The sequence below is a fragment of the Barbus barbus genome, assembly GCF_936440315.1.
Source record: "Barbus barbus genome assembly, chromosome: 42".
Classification (NCBI taxonomy): domain Eukaryota; kingdom Metazoa; phylum Chordata; class Actinopteri; order Cypriniformes; family Cyprinidae; genus Barbus; species Barbus barbus.
In genome coordinates this window covers 18,283,899-18,305,035 of record NC_136720.1, presented here as the reverse complement: position 1 = coordinate 18,305,035, position 21,137 = coordinate 18,283,899, and the positions used below count along the sequence as shown (strand labels likewise).

At 34.4% G+C, this 21,137-nt stretch overlaps 2 protein-coding genes across 4 annotated transcripts in view; both read right to left on the bottom strand.

The window, feature by feature from the left end:
- Positions 1-1,721: 1,721 nt before the first annotated feature.
- On the bottom strand, positions 1,722-14,276 carry LOC306861130 (ras-related and estrogen-regulated growth inhibitor-like protein). Of its 3 annotated transcripts, none has more exons than XM_079403224.1 (5): positions 14,115-14,276; positions 5,443-5,499; positions 5,022-5,095; positions 3,506-3,654; positions 1,722-2,943 (listed from the first exon to the last, which is right to left on the bottom strand). In XM_079403224.1, the coding sequence occupies exons 1-5, from the start codon at positions 14,143-14,145 to the stop codon at positions 2,655-2,657; spliced, it is 600 nt and encodes a 199-aa protein (XP_079259350.1). In that variant the 5' UTR covers positions 14,146-14,276; the 3' UTR covers positions 1,722-2,654. The 3 variants fall into 3 exon arrangements, with proteins under 3 accessions (XP_079259350.1, XP_079259348.1, XP_079259349.1); XM_079403222.1 differs by lacking the exon at positions 14,115-14,276 and adding an exon at positions 5,694-5,943; XM_079403223.1 differs by lacking the exon at positions 14,115-14,276 and adding an exon at positions 5,694-5,936 and having other exon boundaries at positions 1,729-2,940.
- A 4,990-nt stretch (positions 14,277-19,266) lies between these two features.
- The window catches only part of LOC306861216 (rho guanine nucleotide exchange factor 39-like), a gene marked incomplete at both ends in the record, with an annotated part of 40,825 nt that continues 38,954 nt past the window's right edge, over positions 19,267-21,137 (bottom strand). Inside the window, 2 exons of the mRNA XM_079403363.1 lie at positions 19,267-19,392; positions 20,381-20,507. Coding sequence (XP_079259489.1) covers positions 19,267-19,392; positions 20,381-20,507 — 253 coding nt within the window. The remainder of the gene's footprint in view (positions 19,393-20,380; positions 20,508-21,137) is intronic.

Below are 21,137 nucleotides of genomic sequence, written 5' to 3'. Positions count from 1 at the left end.
CATCCACTCCATGGCCTCTCCTCCACCTGTACCAGATGCTTTCAGTGCTGCTTTACTGGGTGAATGACTATACAAGAACATGGCGTGGTAAACAATATTATTCATAATGTCACAAATTTAAAAGTGGGAGGATAAGTGTAAGTTATGACAGTAGGTTTCTTGTCTTTTCTCCTTGTAGACAGTACAACAATGTAAAAACAGAGTATTAAGACGACCTAAAAAGAGCTGCATTGTTAGATCTGAAAGCTGCGATTAACAAAGAAAAACCGAGGTGAGTTGATGCAATTCTTATCAAATTTGACGGTTTGATGAAAAATTCCTGGCAAACATACATAGACCTAACCTTACCCCTTACTTCAAAAAGTGAATACAGTGTTAAATTAGCTATTTAAATTGATAAAAAAGCACCTGCAAATGTTTCAATACAGCAGGCAACAGAGAAGCCAAAGTAGTGTAAATTTAAAGGTAATGTGAGGTAGTTCTGTACAACTAGTGACAGGTAGCAGAATGGTGTAAATAAAGACTTACAAACTAATTTTAAGCACTTCCCTCGTCAACCGTTGTTTGGATAAACAGGTTCCCTCATCCCTTACACCATTTCCTACATTGGGCCAAATCAAACAAACAGATTGCAATTCCTTTTGGTGTCACTAGGGGCGCTAAAATGGCTTCCATCTGTTGTTTTCCAAACAGGATAGATTTGCCTCTGAAGGCCACTTCGGAGTGAGAACAATTATGTTTGCCATATTTTCAAACCAAAGTGCTCAAAACTGGCCAATTGAAAGGGCCCTTCAAAAGTAAGGATTTTGAAACGTACAACAGATGAATACTACAAGTTTAACGCAAACTGTCACACTAAATTCTGATTGGTTGACAGGCCCAACAAAGCTGTCCGACTTGAAGAAAATAACGATAAGTTGAAAAACATGTTTAGATATTAATAGGAAGAAAGAACCATGGTTCATCTCCCCAAAAGAAGAGGGAGTATGCAAAACATGAGCTAAAAGTAAAATTCCCAGCATGTTTAGCTGTTCAAGAGTGTTTATCCAGGAATCAATCAATAGCAATCAATCTCATATCTCCCTTTGAATCAATGCTGTACAAACAGCCATCTGTTCCTCTCCCCTATGTTGATAAAGGGATTTCTCGTTTTAGCTTCTGCAGGTATGAGAACCAGAGAGACCCAATCCACAGTCCGGATCACAAATATTACTCAGCATAACTTGCTGTTGTTGGAAACCGTCATGCTGGATGTTGACCAGACGTCCAAAGGTTCAACAAAAGACATGAATAGCTTATTAACTACAGTTTTATTGTGGTAAAAGTGTAGTAACCATGTTTTTTGGCGTATTGATTACCATTTGTATAACCACAGTTTTACTACAAATACCATGGTAAAACTATGGGTAGTGTAGCAAAACCATGGTTAATTTGTGGTTACCATGGTTTAACTATAGTAACCATGGTGTTTTTGGTTTAATTTGTAGTAAAACCATGGTTAATTTTCGTAAGGGTTGTATTGTTGCCAAAAACAATAGGTTTTGACCTTCCGTTGCCAGTGTGAGGAATGCACCAGAAGCAACATCAACTGATTTTACACCATCAATTTACTACCTTTTTATAGTTTTAATATTAAACGTAAATAGTAGTGTGCAAGCATTCCATTAAAAAAGTAATTTCAGTAAGCACCTGATAATTTGTAGAACAAAGTAGAACCAGCTAAATTACTCATCGTACATTTTATTGGTGCTTTCCAAAACCTCAGTCTGTTCATCATTATCTCTTCACTTGCTACCTGAAGCCATTCTGTTGCGTAACATTAAAGATAATGCCATTCTGGTGAACATTGCAGAAAAACTATTCAATACTGCATACATATCACTTATTTTCTGGTCAGGCCAGTTGTTTCCCAATTTGGACTAAACAAATACCTTTAGAAGTCCATTTCTACAAAACTGAAAAGATGCTTGGTCAAAATGGTCACATTTTAATGGACAGATGTTTTTGTTTTACAGGAATTTGAAGATATTTCAAAACCCATATGTGTCATGATTAAATTACATCAAACAGAGAGTTTCTTATACTGCACAAACAAATTTGAAGTGAAACAAAAGAAACATTTGATCTGTGTACATAGCAAGCTAACCTATATTTCACAACCTCAGGGTTGACTTTGACTTGGCAGTTTTGCAAGTCCTCAATCTGAAATATCACCTTAGTGTTTTCTTAAATCTGACATTAAACATCCTAAGAAGTGATTAAAGAAACATTTAAGGCAAAAAAAAACAGAGATGTGCAGCTATACACAGATTAGGATATTGTATTTTGCATTAATAAAATTAAACCTATTTTAAATGTTTTCCACCATGACATTAAATGTTGACAATTGACACATTATTTCATTGCCACAATACAATGTCATTCTCATTACGGTAATGAGAAATTATGAGGTAAATGTCATGAAAATATAGTGGCAATGCAAAATGGTTCTAAAACAGGCTTCATTTTCGTGAAGCCAAGAAAGTTTTTGTTTTCTTTTGACTTTAGGGTGAAAAATGTCCATGTTCACAGTAATGACTGTGAACTAACTACAGTTTATAAACAAATTTGACGCATCTCAAGCTCGAGTCCTGTAGCAATTGTCCAAGTTCATTTTAAACAGATTTCCGTCGTTTTCCGAAGACGTTATTGATGAGTTTGGCCATGGATTTCGAACCGCTAGGACGACGGCGGCGCTCCTTTGCCTTGCCTCCCAGACTGGCATTGCGCACGATCTTAGAGAACATGAGCACCACCTCCTGGTAGTGCTCCGCAGCAGACAACTCGTAAAACTGACAGCGGCCCTCGGACGCCAACTTCTGGCCTTCTTCCCTGTCCACTTCCCGCATGTGGCACAAGTCTTGCTTATTGCCCACCAGGAATATCACGGAGTCTGTGTCCCTGCTGTCACAAGGGTAAAAACATCACTGAAGATGTTTCACTATTTGCTACTTGCTAAAGTATAGCTTTATCAGATATCTAAATTCCTCTGAATGCAATTTTTTAAGATAAGCTTAATTTGAGTGACTGATGTTCCTTTATGCATTAGTCTGGCGATGCTTAATTTACTATAACCAAAGTAAAGGAGCAGAAATAAAAGCCTGAAAGGATATAAATGATGAATAAACAAATAAATGTCAATGTGAATAGAATAAAAACAGATGGCCATTCCATATTCTGCTTATTTCTGCTATAAAGTGATTTTACCTCAAATGCATCTACTTAATCACTGAAAATTTCTCAACAGCCAAGGCTAAACTAAAAATAGATGCTTTTCATTGTGAGTCACCAGCTCATCCACCCATCAACACTGCCCACATACTCAATTCAACAATCCACCTCAATGTGAACCGAAGCTGGTGAATTATGGACACCCACATAAGAGCAACACTCATATATGGACAGAAATAGACACATATTCTGGAGGGTGTTGTTGTGAACAGCATGTACTCAGAGTGGCCCCTACCTTTTAGATCCTCCCAGGTGAAGCTCTCGGATCAGGTGCACTATGGCTTTGGCCGTGAGGAAGGAGGAACGATCGCTGATGTCATAAACGACCACAAAGCCATCGGCCCAGTGGATCTGCTCATTGAGTGTGGACTTCCCCTCGCATGGCTGCACAAAGAAATCACACATTCAAATATATTTTACAAAACAAATATTGCCCATAATCTATATTAATGCTTCCTCCAATAAAAAGTCTATCCCCTGTTGTCCTCTCACATCATTTCTTTAAAAATGGGATGTTTTTGCTTTTAAACGGTGCTTGATCAGTGCATATTTATCACCTGGTTCAGAAAAGACAACTTTTTCACAGGAGATTGCAATGTTATTGATAGAAGGTAATGGTTTGATGTTAAAAAGATTCTTAATGATGGATTGGTTTCCTACAAACATGCAGCTTTTCATTTCACGAGACATTAATTGATGGACTGGGGTGGTATTGTGTATTATTGCAGTGTTTTTATCAGCAGTTTGGACTCTCATTTTGACGGCACCCATTCACTGCACTAAATCCATTGGTGAGCAAGTGATGTAATGCTAAATTCCTCCAAGTCTGTTCCAATAAAGAAACAAACTCATCTACATCTTGGATGGCAAGGTGGGTACATTTTCAGCAAATGTTCAATTTTGGGCGAAGTTTTTCCTAGTAATCTACATCTATGCCACAAATACTGTCGATTAAGCTTAGCTTATATTAAACCAGCAATTTGATTAAATGGGATTGTGAGGAAAATCAGGCTAATCAACTGGACCCCCAAGAGGCACAGATGGTATCCAATCACATAATGGGCAACAGATTGATAAAATAATTGGATTTTATCCAAGACGAAAACACACTCATCCTCCTAGACTGTATTTACCTCATTGTAACCACATTAATAATATATATATTAGGCTCAGGAAGGAAAAAAAAAGTATTTTAAAATACACACTTCATCTCATATTACTGCACTCTTGTGTGGTTATATAAGGGTTATTTCCAAACAATAATATAAGTGTTCAGGGCTAATATAGCCTTACAGTCCTGAGCAGGGCTGACTGGTGCATTATATACTGCTAGCTGTGTCTGGAGCTTGCGGAAAGATTATATAAGGCAGCGAGACCCACAATTCTGCAATACTCATTAACGCCAGTATAACAGACGATACGGCTTTCTTCTGGATACACACTAATAGCTAGTAGGTTAACCCTTTTTGCTTTTGATGATGCCAAGGTCTCTGGAAAATGCCTAAACCAGGCAAGTCTATGAAATGGGCTGCTTACAGTAAAATCCATATACATATACAACACACACAAGCTATGAAATTCAGTCTACATGTATCAACAGGCAAAGGTTAAGTAATCTTAAAGAAAGATCACTGGAATATGCACAGTTAGTCATGCTCACTTTAGCCCACTAAACCATATGATGCTTTATGTAGGCACTGCCTTGATTACTACTACAGTAGTAAAATTACAGTTGCATATTATCCACATACCTGAGAACACGGGTCATACAGTTCGAGATTAAGCTGTCTTCCATCAATAGACATGCGCTTTCTGTAGATGCACTCTGTAAAGACAAGAACAGTTCACATCAGATACAAAAGATTCCTGCACATACAGTAAACTGCTGTGATTCACTGGTACTCTGTGTGTAGCCTACTTGGCACTGCACCCATTAGTGCCATTGCCCTTGTAGAGCATTGCTGGGTGGTCTCACAGACCTCCAGATATAAAAACAGGCTGCCAAAATTACACAAAAGCAGATTATTGAACTTTTCAGTGACTGATTTTGCAAACATTTGGTTACCCACCATATACCTCATCAGTCCTGCACACTTCTCCAACCCTATAAATAGACCTCTCTGAACAACAATAGTAAAAATGCAGCAATGAGAAAAACAATATCACAAATACCTGATGATGATGCATATTCTCCAATAAATCGCCTGGTTAGAAATCGAACAATAAGTGCTGTAAACGTAGAGAACAAAACAAAATATGAAGCATATTCTTTTTGTAATTTGCACTGCATAAGATACATATATATATATATATATATAGAGAGAGAGAGAGAGAGAGAGCGCGCATAAATTTAACGCATAGAAAGTATTTTCTATGCGTTAAAAATACATATATTTAGATACAGGCCTAATGTATAAAAATACCTGATTTGCCGACACCCTCGGATCCCAGAACGGAAACTTTTATGTCATTCATTATGATTTGCAGAAACGCGAAGGAATGATTTCAAGTTCGCGAAGGAATGAAACTCAAACGCGTCGACTGTGTTTAACGCACGCTCCACATTTCAGTCACTGTGCGGGACGCTTTTAAAAACAGTGGAGACTGAAAGCAAGAATGGACTGCTGCATCCTCTGGTCGTTCAGAGCCGTGTTGATCAGGTGTGTGTCAGACAGACTCTCTGCTCTCAGCTCGAGCATTCAGAGGATTCTGACGTCGCGGTGACGCAAGCTGCAGCTGGAGCCAAAACATCGCAGGATCTGAGTGGATGTGGACGGCTGAAAGAGGCTGCGCTCTGTTGCCATGTTTTTTTTTTTTTTTTTTGACAATTTGCTGTACCATTTCATTCACGGTTGTAGCTACTCACCAACATTTTGTTCTTGTCTGAAATATGCGACATCCATTATGCGATACTGTTATGAAAAAACACTCTATAAACATAAAAAAGCTATAGCCTATACAACAACAACAACAATCACTTTTAAATAATAATGAATGCACACTCAAGAAACAATAAGAGTTTTATAAAATCATAATAGTTTTTGGTATTTGACTGCAAAGGCGGCAAATTTTTAATTTTCGTGTATATCTGTCATATATATATGCTGTCAAATTATTAATGTGCACTGTGTTTATTTATTGTGTATATAAATACACATAGCCTACTGTATATATGTTGAAAATATTTACATGCTTATTTACAATTTATATATTTATATTGTTATATTTGTTATTATACATAGGATATATATAATAAATAAACATTACATATTTTTCTTAAATATATACATGCATGTGTTTGTATTTATATATACATATACACAGTACACACACAGTATTATGTAAACAAAAACTTATTTTGGATGCGATTAATCGCAATATATCGTTTGACAGCATTAATAGACACACACACACACACACACACACACACACACACAAATACACAGCACTGGCTGTTGTCAGACTCACTGCATCTCACTGGATTATTAAAATGAATTACAAAATGAATGTTTGGAAATGTAAACTGATATTTCCTACTGACACACTACTGCAAAGGACAGAAATAACTGACTTTTAGCTGGTGAAAATACTAGTGTTCTAATAATTTTGGTCACCAGTGTATATAGTAAACAATATGTACATTTAGAATAATGGATTTAATAAAATAAATATTTAAATTCAAAAGATGTCGCCTTATTTATGAGTCAGATGAATAATTGATATATATATATATATATATATATATCAAACACTAAGGGTTTATATATATTCTGAATAATGGATATATTAAAATAAATATTTAAATTCAAAAGATGAGGCCTTATGAGTCAAATGAATCCTTGATATTATAGTAAATATAGCCTATAGTATATATATATATATATATATATATATATATATATATATATATATATATATATCAAATAATAAGGGTTTTATACATTTCGAATAATGGATTTAATAAAACAAAAAAGGTCACACTTTAGTTTGGAAACCACAACTGACTATTAACTACAACTTTCCCCTCAATTCTCCTAATTTGACTCCTAATTTGATGCAATAGTTAGTCAGGAAGTTGTTACGTTTTGGTATGGGGTTGAATTAAGGGCTCTAAAATATGGTCATGCACAATAAGGGAAAGGGAAGTGGTGTGTGGCCAAGTGTGGTGACCCATACTCTGAATTTGTGCTCTGCATTTAACCCATCCAAGTTTACACACAGTAGTGAACATACACCCGGAGCAGTGGCCAGCCATTGGTGCGGCGCCCGGGGAAGCCATTAAGTGTGAATACAAGAATAGTTACATCTAAGATACAATGTCAAACTAGCTTTGGCTGAAGCAAACAGCTTCACTAATTGTGAGGTCTGTGCAGTAGGTGGGTGTTGTTTGGACCTTCACTGATTGAGTGTATATGTGGATCTGTTACATAAGATGGTCCCCCACATAATGACTCACACATTATAAACAACATTTAGCAGCCGAATGTGGTTTAAAGCATATCTGCCACATTATCTCATACAGAAGTTTGCTCATCAACAAGTCAATTTGATGGGTCGAGAAACAAATGCATATTAATTGCATCTGAGTTCCAGTGTTGGCGCAGCTGCTGTTTGTTGTATGTCTGAACGAGCGGATCTGCAAGGCCAAGTGGATCACTTATCAAGAGCTATTACACCAGCAACATAATCAGTGATAGCAGAGCCTGGATGTGATAACAGGCTGTTTGTATCAACAGATTCATGATTGGAGCAAAGCGCACTCAGAAATGCTCCTTGTGTTTATCTATGATATAGGAGGAAATGAGATGTTGACTACATATGGCCGTATGCACCTGTAAAACATCGTTCTTAAAAAAGATCCTTCATTATTAAAGATCATCTGTTATGCAAACTTTACTTTTACATGTTGTTTGGACATAAATTTGTGTTGGCAGTGTGTGTACACAACCACCCTATAATGATAAAAATCCACCCGCTCCTTTTTTTAAACTCCATAAATCATAAGCAGTGTCACAGAACAAGCCATTTGCAGAATCCGTTAAATGTGACACGACATATGAACAGATTTTTAAAAATTAGTCATCATACACTTACCGACTTTGTAAATGGTGACAAAGGAAAACTGGGCATCATACACATTTTCTGTGGAATCTGTCTGCTGTAATCTGCAGACTGGCTCTGCTTTCCTCAACTATAGGGTCAACTTGTTCAGACTGTAAAATCGGGGCAAAAATCGCGTAGTGTATTCCAGGTTTTAGTAGAGCTACAGAAATGATTCATTCAAGAGAGGTGAATGATTTTCTGCTGTTATTTTATTGTCTGGGTCATATTAACAGCGTAGACAGCAGTAGGTACTGTATATTACACTTCTGTCACTTAATACACAGGTCTAATAGAAACATGCAATATCTTTATATTACATCTTATAAAAAGGGGCATAATAGGTGCCCTTTCAGAGATAAAACAGAAAAAAAATAATACTTTGAGTAATTAAGATTGTGGCGTTGAAACAAATTACAAAGACGTTGCTTAAACCTGAAATAAATAAATGTTAACAAAATTGGGCAAGGTCAGTGATTATTATAGGAATGGATGGATGCTATTACATTGTTTTCCTGTTCTATGAACTATCACTTTTTAAAGCAATCTTTTGTTCTAAATATAAAAAATTGGGTGTAGGGCTTTGATTGCCAGAGTTTCCCATGTTCTTTCCGTGGAGCATTATTCAAAGTGGATTATACCTGTATCTGATACACTTAATTCTTCTCAGATCGAAATATGTGAAAATGACTTAAGGCCTTGGACCTTAAGACCTGGAAACCTCTCAAAGCAAAGTTGTGCTGTTTATCTTCAAGAATGCACATACAGGACATAAAATAGGCAAAATAGGGATCTGTTTGTGATTTATAATGCTTTGTTTGCTATTTGAACAGAACATCTTAGAGCTCTTGTCACGACTGAGCTATGAAATATCATTGGCTACTTTGGTGTTGCAACACATGGCTTAACCAGAAAAACATATTATTTTGACAGGCACTAATGTACAGGATTAGTTTGTACATTCTGGTTATATTCAGTATGAAATGCTAGCCAACCACTTTCCGAAATTGCAAAATAAACATGATGTTATGATCATCTCCAAAGTCTGCACAGAAAAATATAATATTTTCTAAATATAGTTTTATAATTGATATTAAAAACAGAAATAAGACATTCCACCCCCCGCCCCCCAAATAAAATAATGAAATAAAATAATAAAATATATAAAAGATACATAACTGAATATGTAATTATTGTATAAACTTTGAAACTTATATATTTTTTATTGTTTATTAATATATATAATAAATTCATCTTGAATATAAGGAAGCTTACAGATTAACTATTAAAAAATAAATACTATATACAGTATAAATATTTGAATAAATTAATCTGAACAACTTTTATTACTTCTGGTTCATTTGTCACACTGGAAATAAAAGGTTAAGTTGCTGCTTCCAGTTTGGAAAATGTAGTTATCCGGGTACTGTATGCATACAAAAAATTAGCATACTGCACAAATATACAAACTGCAGCATGCTATTCCCAACAAAGCCTGCTTTTAGTTAGACTCAGCTAGCAATATCATTGCAGATCATTGCTTGAATCGACGGAGACCTCTGAATTAACTTAATGCATCACATCAGCAATGTTTTGTTTTATAAATGCTAAACAAACAGAATCAAAGGATAAAAAAAGAAAAGGAAATTAAGGTTAATGTACAAAACATGCAAATCCAAATTTGAGAAGAATAGCTGCAGTATACTTCTAGGTGAGGAAGCTCTCAGAGAATGTCCGAGGCTTTCGTTTGGTTTGGCCAGAACTTGAAAGCACGTCTCTAAATTAAAAATATCTGTGAGGAAAAATGACAATTCATAGTAGCAGAGGCATTTCAGCTCTGCGGATATTTTTCAAACTAATCCAAATAGACAGTGAAGCTCAGGAGGCCAAAAATACAGCATGAAAGTGAAGGAGAGGGAGGATGAGGAATTGAACACTTTCTGTATTCTTCATTGGCTTTTGATCAGTCTCATTGCACTTGAGAGAAACCCTTTGACTGATATATGATTTCATTTTCATCTAGCCGGGAGCTGGAATTACTCTTCCCCCCAAAAATCAATATTTCTCTATTACATTTCCAAGATTTTGCTTTCCAATGTGTCTTATAGGGAACAGAGTGATTCCTTCACTGAGGGGAATTAATATGTGTAGAGTTCGACTGAGTATATCCTTTGCATTTCCTCTGGATCTACAGGGATCAGATTCGATCAGGAAGGGACGGGTTGCTATCACAGACTATTCAAAACAAGCAAAAATGATCTGCGAGGGAGCGAGAGTGATCTAAAAATGTCAAAACGTACAAGGCCAAACTGACGCCAATCAGCAAAGAACATGATACGAGGAAATTAAAAAGTAATTCACCACTAGAAATGAAAGACAAATACTCAGCCTGAGTTAAGCGGGAAGACAGAAGGCCGTTTATATTTAGGCAACATTTTTAAAACAGGCTTTCTGTCACATGCTGAATTCTCAAAGGCTGTGTGTCTCTCATAGCAACAGGCTAATATGCCATAAATGGAATCACTTTCGCCAAAAGAGAAGCAATATCTGTAACATTTTCCAGCCCTGACAAGCCAATTTCATATCTAGGTTGGCTCGTGTCAAGGAGATAAATATTTATGCTCAGCTGATGTTCCTTATTTATGTATTTTACAATTGTGAATAGAGATTTTCTAAAGAAAGTCAGCTCTAAACATTTATCAGTTTCCAATGACATCTATACACACTTCAGAATAAAAAAGAAAAAAATATTTATTGCGATGCTTTATCTTGCAGGGTCAGACAAGTGAAAAACTGATATAATGCTCAAAATTTTCTAAAAAATCTGCAATATAGGATTAATAATAGATGCAAACTTGAATTGTGACAGAATATATTACAAAGCTATGTATATTAGGCTTACATACAGTATTACTATAACTGTACTAGTAACTGTACTAGTCATTTTTACGTTCTAAATAAATTATGGGTGATTCTTTTAGTGTTGTTGTTAACTAAAACGATTAAAAATGAAGTTATTCTTTGAAATAAAGCTGAAATAATATAGGCTTACACTGAAGTACTAACATTACTAAAACTAAAATAAAAAATAATAGTATTTAATTTTTTTTAAATGCCAAAATCTCATTCAAAATATTAATAAAGTAGGCATTATTATTATTATTTTTAAAAGCAAAATGCTTGCTGCTTACTGGTCCTAGTTTAAAGAGCCTAGATGTTGCTTCAATGCAACTAGTTTTTTTAAATTTTTTTGTCTAATAGTTGGAAATTATATATTGCTCCTAAACAGGCTGCATGATTTGACAATTATAAAAGAAGCAGGCCTACATATAATAATTATTATTTAATAGTTAATATATGGATACTAACTTAAAATGTGACTTCAACTACTATTAATTGGCTGAATCAATTAAAGACACTTATTTAAAATACATTTAAAGAAAGATACAACACATTGTACCCGTTTTGCCCACTTTAACGGTTTCTTCTTTCAACATTGTAAACGAAAGCAATTTTATGAGGTGGATAGAAATTCCATAGCCAATGTGTTAACAGAGGCAAGCACACAATGACCTGTGAGATTGAATTCAAAGATCAATCCACGATGACGCTCATGTGCACCTGCTTTTCATACAGAGCCCCAGTGTAATACTCAAAAATCCATTTGGTCCAAATGTCACGGCTCTATATTTTCCATCTCGGCATGGGGAATCAAAAAGGTTACTGGCAAATAGAAAACAGAAAATGTTACATTAAATCTTATGGACACAATAGACAATATTTTGTCATTTTATAAAATTTTAACTGTAATTTTCTAAACAAAAAAAGGCTATTTTTATTTTACTTTTTTTTTTTCACTTTCTGTTACACCCAAATAACAACTCGAACCACGGTTGCAAAATCACTCAATGAAGCCTGTATTTGAACAGAAGCCACAAAAACCAACTCATACAATACACCCAGCCGGCCTACACAAACAAATGTGGATGTTAATCTTGCTCACATAATCTTGAGAAAAACAGGTTGTACGCCATTACAAACATTAGTAAAAATAGCACGAGGGGTTAGGATTGGAAAGTGAGATGTCTGTTTATGCTCAATGATTTCAACATTATATAACCGTTCTTACACAGAATGTCAAAAAATGCTTGGAAGTGACGATAAAGGAAACTCAATTTATGAAGATGAGCAGACTGAATAGTGGGTTATAGCTTCCTAATAATTCATAATACCACATAATTAAGCTATCAATAAGCTATATAGTTAGGAGATTCAATTTTGTTTAGAGTCCAATAACACAGCCATTTGGTTGCACAGAAATTACGATAAAAAATACCATGATTTCAAAACATACTTTGTAAAAAAAACTTCACAGTTATAATGCAAAGCACTAGACTGTCATTACAAAATTACCACACTGAAGACAAAAATACAGAGGCGTAACATGCGCTGCGACATAACCAGCTTCACAAACCACATATGACTCATCTGATGTTTTTTAGACACCGACTACTCAAGAAAACATGGGAGAGACAGGTCTTGCAATATTTGGATGGGCTTTCATGGCCAGACCAGGGTTGCTTCTTACTGGCTTCAATTGATATGATTCGCCTAAAGCAGCAGTAGCAATGCAGTAGCCCAAATATGACCATGGAGAGTCTGATATATAAAAACTGTGCTTATCTGCAATATCACAAGATCATTCACAAAGGCAGGGCATTTTGCCATCATAACCTATTTTTGAGTGCTATTCATCAAACCTGTCTCTAAACAGAACTCCCTACAGACTACAACTGAGAACATTCCTCCCGTCTCCCAGATGATATGTGGCATATTGTATGAAGGCAGTGTCCATTTTAAAAGGGAAGAAGATAGTTTGGAAAGTATCTTTTTAAAGTTTCACTGCACGTTGTCCCTTCGAAGAGCATTGAAATGACAAAAAGTCCTCTTGATATAATGCAATGACTAAATTTTTTCTTCTTTGTGCTTTCTGCCAATATTAAATAAATACATTAAACTAAAATTAAATTAAATGAAAATAATAATAATAAATTGCCATGCTGAACCTACAGCTTTGGGAAAAATGCTTCATTTATTAACTCAAGGCTGATCTTTAACCATTTAATCTACATAGTTTTATACAGTAACATATTTTTACACCTATTGTAGTTAAATTTGATTTGACGTCAGGTAGTGCAGAATTAACATAAACAAACAGAAAGTAAATATATAAATAAATAAACAATCAATTAAAACAATTGCTTTATAATTACTATTTTTAGTTTTACACTGATTATTGCGTAACTATGCACAAATAGGAACAGTGTCATTCAGAGCAAAAGTAAAACGTTTCTGTAAAAATGTGGGCCATATTAAACTACAGAGTCTTGTAAATGTAAATGTTACTATTACAGAAGAAAATGTTAGATTACCTTATCAAATGGGTCAAGGCCTACATATACAGTACTAAGTCACTGGTCATGTTTAAACTATCATATGAAGTCTTTCCAACAGTCATGAATCACTAGTTTGAAGTCTAACACCAAAATTATGCAACTGAGTGTTGTAATTATGAATAGGCCAGGGCTGAATACTACAATCGAAGTATATAGCATTATATTTTAAGTATAGTTGTTGGGTGAACAAATAAACATAATAAATCCTTAAATCTTTGAATATAACTTTGAAGACGTGACCTTAATATACTCACACTTGCTATGATCTAAAAGCTACTCTTGACCTACCTTTTGACTCTTTGATGCTCCAGCGATGCATTGTGGGAAATCTGTATCACAGAGTTCATGCAGTACTGGTACACATCATCACAGACCTGCTGGAAAGGTCAACCGCTGGACGGCTAGACACTGCATTCAAGCTGTTACCATGACCTCAATATTTAGACATGACTACAAACAAACAGTGAATGTGCTTATATGCAAGTGTTTGCATGAATGGAAAAATACGTATAAAATTATCAAATACAGCAAAAACATTCAATGTGAATTCAATAAAGAAAGAAATTGAACTAGATTTTGACATTCTGAAGAAAATTGCTAGTTCTGGATGGTTACATAAGTTTGATCATTTATGTACAGTCAAATTAATAAATACACAGAAAATAAATATTGATTGGAATTATTTTATGAATTGTTTGTAAATATTAAATTATTTTACAATCTTACCTGCATATTAACTTAAAGCTTCGACTAAGAAAAAAAATCATGATGTACAAATCAATTGGTTGATGAGCAATGCACCAACATTACAGTAATATTAATACTTATGTCTGATTTAATTTTCAATACAATCGATAATTAGGATGCAAGTTGCGCCAGTTGCATTTGACCACTGAATTTCCTGATTAGAATCAAGCATTCTGTATCGTACTAAATATTATTTTATAATCAAAATAATTCATTTCTGTTTTCAGTGCTATTAATTTAAATGCATAGAGCATGCTCTTGTTTACAGGCAGATGCATGTAATTTATGCAGTGTCATGCATGCAATAACATCGGACCAAAGGGGTACTTGGGTCACACCCGAAATTACTTGACGTGAGTATCCATAATATCAATTCATTTTGCTGCTGCCATAGCAACAAATGAGCAGTTTTGGTTTTATAACTACAATATTGCATTTACAAAAAGGACCAGAGGGTTTCAGATTGAGACTAAGACAAATGGCGTTGCTATTGGCTGCAGATGTTGATCTGATCTGAGTGGTGCGCCTTGTTTAGGACTGGGTTATTAATAGAGAGGAATTGTGACAGAAACAAAATGTTCATTTGACATGAATAAATAAGGTTAAACGAGAAGCCAGTGGTGGGTGAGGAAGTGGCCCGTCCAAGTGGATTACATAACAAACAAGATTTATCGTATGATAGTGTTGAAAAAATCCAGAGGGAATAATATCACACATCTGGTTTGAGGAGTTATTGTTTGGTGAAAAGAAACAAAAGGGGAGACAAGGGTTGAGTTATCACATAGAAGAGACGGTAGGTCCTGCTTTTGTTTTCTCCAGTACAAACAATGTAGGGGAGAGGGGTAAACTGTGCACTTTTACATAAACCATCCCATAGACATGAAAAAAAAGAAAAAAAGAAATATAATTTCTCAAATTTTCCACCTGCCATGTAGACAGTTTACTTTACTTTGTAATGTTTGTTTTGTTTGCATGTCAAAGTAAAGACAATCAAAAACAAAACAAAAAACCTTAATGTATAAAACTCTGACATCCAAACAAAACAAAGCAAAAAGCAAAACAAAAGACAATTGACAAAACAACAAAAAGATAATACTTTGACATACAAACAAAACAAAAACAAAGTATAAAATCTTAATGTATAAAACTGACATGCGAACAAAAAAACATAAAGAAAAACAAAAATAAAAACAAAGCAAAAGAATGACAAAAATAAAAATAATACTTTGACATACAAACAAAACAAATAAAATAATGTATAAAACTCTGACATCCAAACAAATCAAAAAGCAAGCAAAAACAATAAAATAAAATAAAAAGCAAAACAAAAAAGAATGAAACAAACAACAAAGATAATACTTTGACACACAAACAAAAAAAGACAAAAACAACAAAAAACTACTTACTTTGACATCAAAACAAAACAAAACAAAACAAAAACGTATAATGTATAGGCTAATGAGAATCACTATGAAAACAAAAAGGCTGTGAAAACATTTAAAACAACCAATTTCAAGTCAAGAAAAAACGACTTTGCTTGTATTCAACAAGTAAACAGCGCCAGACAGTCTGTCCCTTGTTTCTTCACGTGAGCTCCAAAACTGTAATGTAAGATCAGTTTGAAAAGCCTAAAATGTCTCCAAGACTATACTAAATAGTCTTAAAATCACCACTGAGCTTCTCAGACACATTTCACAAGAAAAGAATGGTAAGCACGCTAGTGTTTAATGCATCAGTCCTCGTGCATGAAATGCTCCAAAAGCAGAGGGATTGTCAGGGTCAACAGCACGTGTTGTTCTGCCAGGGCCTTGTGTTTTAGCGTTTTAATGCACCATTTCCAAAACAGAAAAAAGAGACCGATGACTGTGTTTGACAATGAGGTACACCATAATGAAATCGCAAATCATTCAGCCACTCTTTCAGTTGGTGTTGACTTAGGTAAGACACAAGTTTCAACGGAACAACATCCAACTTGTGCTCGTGTACTGAACAAACAGCATAAACAGTACAAATAAATCAATGGCAAGAGTAAAGGCTGAGATTTCAATTGGACATGCATGTAAATACACAGCAATATGGTAATGTAAAAAAAAGTATTATGTACAAAAAAAAGTTAATGTACAAAATTTTTTTTCTACCTGCCATGCAGTAAATGTAATTTGATCTGCAAACAAAAGCACAAAAACAAAAAGAACAAAACAAATAAAAAAAGATAGCACAAAAGAAAAAAGCATACGAAAAACAAAAAATCTAATAAAAAAAGCACAGCACAAAACAAAATAGAAACATGCACCTCCACGTTAAATGCAGCCTTTAATCCTGGTATTATTTGTTAAATATTTGCTGTTTATGCTGGTTGTACAGTACATGACCACACAATGGATGCTGTTTGGTTGGAATTTACATTTACATTTTGCTTGCTCCATTTCTTAGACACTAAAAGGGAGATCTGAAGTGCTTGAGTATTAAACATTTATGCTTACATCTCCTTCATAAGTGCAGATACATGAACCAGAGCAACATTACAAGCTAAAGGAAGGTCTTTATTATAGGAAACCACAAAAAACTGTGGAACACTTTGCTGCTTTCATTTCAGAATCACAAAAAAGACAGGCAGATCTTGTTCTTGACTTCCAAAAATAACCGTGTGAATTGTGTATCAGTGACATCACCACAACGTAATATCAGACAAGACTCCTGCAAAATGATTTACAGACTGAGCTGAAGAACAGTCTAAACAAGAACCTGTTCTATAGATTTTGGAGAATCAATGCAAATCAAATCAGAACAACAAAACAAAAATCGAATTAAAAAGAACAGCACAAAACAAAAACATAAAAACAAAATCAAAGCAAAACAAATCAAACTGGACAGAACGAAACCAAAACCCCAAAACAAAAGATATTTATTGCACTTATATGAACAAGCACATGCAACAAAACAAAAGCAAAACAAAACAAAAAACGAATAAAAAAGGACAGCACAAAACAAAACACTGAACTAAACAAAAACTCCAAAACAAAAGAAAACAAAAATCAAAGGAAGACAAACAAAAAAGACTGCACAAAACAAAAACCCAAAAGATATTTAATGCACTTAAATGATCAGACACAGGTTTGCAGGGACAGAACTCAAATTGTGTCACCAAACTGCGAAAGCATTGAGGTCAGCAAGCCCTCGTTGGCCTTAGCCTCAGCCACCCCGTCCCCTTTCAACTCCAGTTACGGAGCAATTAAACAGGGCAGCCCTCCAGAAGAAGCGTGCCAGAGACTCAGATAAGACCTGATTTACTGCCCAGTAGTCAAAAGGTAAGCCAGAGAACACGGAAATGTTATGTATTTAATTTCCCCCCTACTGCTTCTGTTCTCCTTAAGAAACCTAAAAGTACATGATGCTTATGGACGTCTTTGCTCTGGAGATCTGGCATGTAGAGGAAGAACAATCCATCATCAACAAAAAAATATAAGGTTTAAAAATGCAGTGCAACATTTTATTAATTACAAAAAACATCCTTCTTAGTAATGCAGGCAAAAGAATAGAACTCTAACTTTTTATTTTTTTATTTAATACAAATATTTTCTTTAGAAATTATAGGATCAGCATAATAATAGGCAACGTTTTTCCACAGATGTGATTATTATTAGTGATTAGCTAAAAATTATTTTAATTCTGCAAATTTAAATATTTTAATTTATATTTATTTTAATTATTATTGTAATATATTTATTTATTTTTAATATTTCTGATTTAATTAACTACAATTTTATTTTTCTAATTCAAAAACTTCATTTTGAAATCATTTTTATTTTAAGATTATTTTCAAATTTAGATTAGGTTATGAATCCCAGATTTTCACTGTGGTCTCCGTCTGTAACCCTGCTACAATCCATCAAAAACACACTGAAACACATTGACCATGAATGGTATTCTGAATCCTCAACCACCTGCCAACAGAATGTAAGGCAGGAGAAAGAACAATCAGCAGAGAATCTGGCATCAGCTTCGAGCAAACGTGAAAAGATGAGGTGCAAATTGCGAAAATTGAGCCAAGTATTCAACCGGGTAATTGCTGGCAGTTTCAGAAATTAGATGTTGCATCAGCAGCAACTAAGTGATCCAAATGTCTGTTTTGAAACCGTAAATGGACACTGTTTAGCATGCAGTGGTGATAGAGGCCAAAATAAAGGTACACAACAATGCACAAATTTTTATCCAATATATCATACGAGTCTAAACATAGACAGGGTCAGCGCTCTCATCAGCACCTGCATTCGGTGGCCTACTTTATGAAATAACAACAAAAAGAAGTGTGCTGCCACCATGTGGCAAACTGAACTTTCATATTTCATATAGGACAGGAACACAGATACTTTCCTAAAGAAATTTCAGACTTTACCATGACCTGGATATCAGTTTTCATACTCTCTTATATTTCCAGGTTTTTCATGAACGTGAGAACCAAGGCAATAACTATTAACAAATACAGTAAACACTAATTAATAAATAAATACCTAATAATACTTAAATATACCCATATTCCGGTAAAAACCTATGACTGATGTTACAACGACTCTCTCTAACAGACTTCAATTCCAGACTTAAAATCTAGCATTGGATTTAATGCATGTGAGACTTGAGCGATCAGCAATTTTCCAGAAGAGGGCAGTGTTGACCAGAGCATAAACAGTTAAAACTACCTTGCAGCAGGAGCTTGATTAGACTTCTGCCGCTTGATGGCGCTGTAGCCACTTTCCCCTGTTGAAGGGATGGAACTGCTGCTATGACCCTCTCTGTGTTCCCTAACCTCTTCCTCCAACATCTGCATTAGAGAAACCACAGGTGTTTAAGTGCATGAAAAGTGAAAACATATACAATATAAATTAATATAGATAAAAATGATATAAAATTTAAATAATTATAAATTATATGATTAGATTAATAATGAAAATTGATTTTTTTGTAATGAATTTATATTAATTATAAAATTTCACAATTTTGTTTAAATGATTAGAGGCCTAAAAATAATGAATTCTGCATTTTGGATTATTGCATTATTTATTTCCATATTCTTTTTTCCCACATTATTGATAAATATTTTATATTTCTTCCTTTATAAAAACTGTTTATTTTTCTAATCCAATTCATATATACACATATATAGATATACACACACACACACACACACACACACACACACACACACATACACATATATATATATATATAAATATTATGAACAGTGGGTAAAAAAGTCAAAAAATCCCGATTGACAATCTAATTTAAAGGGACAGTTCAACCAAAAATGAAAATTTTGTCTTCATTTACTCACCCTCCAGTTGTTCTAAACCTGTAAGAGTTTGTTTCTTCTGTTGAGCGCACGCACGCACACACGACTCCATATTTTATACATACAATATACTTTATATTTAACTATATACTATATACACTATATATTTTGAAGAATGCTGGTAACCAACAACTGGTGACCAGTTGACAGTAGCCATTGACTTCTATAGTATGTGAAAAATAATATGGAAGTCAATGGCTGCCATCAACTGATTGGTTACCAGCATTCTTCAAAATATATAATATTTTGTGCTCAACACAAGAAAGAAACTCTTACAGGTTTGGAACAACTAGGGTGAGTAAATGATGACAGAAGTGTCATTTTTAGGTGATTTATCCCTTCAAACCAGGAAATAAATAAAATGTTTTAGGATTTCAAACATACATAAATATTAAATTACATACATATCATTAAATTAGAAAAATTACATATTCATAAATTAGTTGGAGCAACAACCGACCATGGTTCTTTTTATTCCACGTGTTTGCTGCAGTTCTGGAGTGTTCTGACTGTCTGGATCCAATCTGATTGGCTTCCTACGCAGCTCGTCTCTCCTGTGCACCACTGCATTCTTTGACTTCAGCTGCCTGGGATGGAAAACATGACCATCTGTCATCAATTGAACCAGGGAAGACATTAAGACCAGTCATTTAAACAGGAATCAAGAAGCTGGAGTATGAAACTACATCATTAGCTCCTCTTTCATGCCATACTTGATGCTAATCTTGACATTTTAATACAGATGACAAACTCAGACCACCTCTTCAAGCTCATGCTCGTATTACACTGAGACGTGTTATATTTGTACCTTGTATAAAAAATGTTTCAGCTCACCGCTGAGGTTTTGAGATGAAATCCAAAAAAGTATGAACTACTTTTCACAAACTGATGGAGACAACTGAATTTGAACATGTTATTTGCATTTTTAGCTATTTTTGGTATGAGAAGGGGATGTGTGCAGTTTTGCTGCATTAGAGGTACAGTTTAGCCAAAAATATTTTTTAAAATGATTTTTAAACAAACAAAAAAATATATATAATGCAGCTTAATTTTCCCCCATAAAATGTATAAAGTATATGGGGGGGTGAAATTACAGGGCAAAATAACACTACTTGTTATACATTTTTTTTTTTTTAAATAAAAATATTTCCATTTAACATTTAAATCATAATTTAGACACACATTTGAAAATGTGTGAAACAGAAACAAACAAAAAA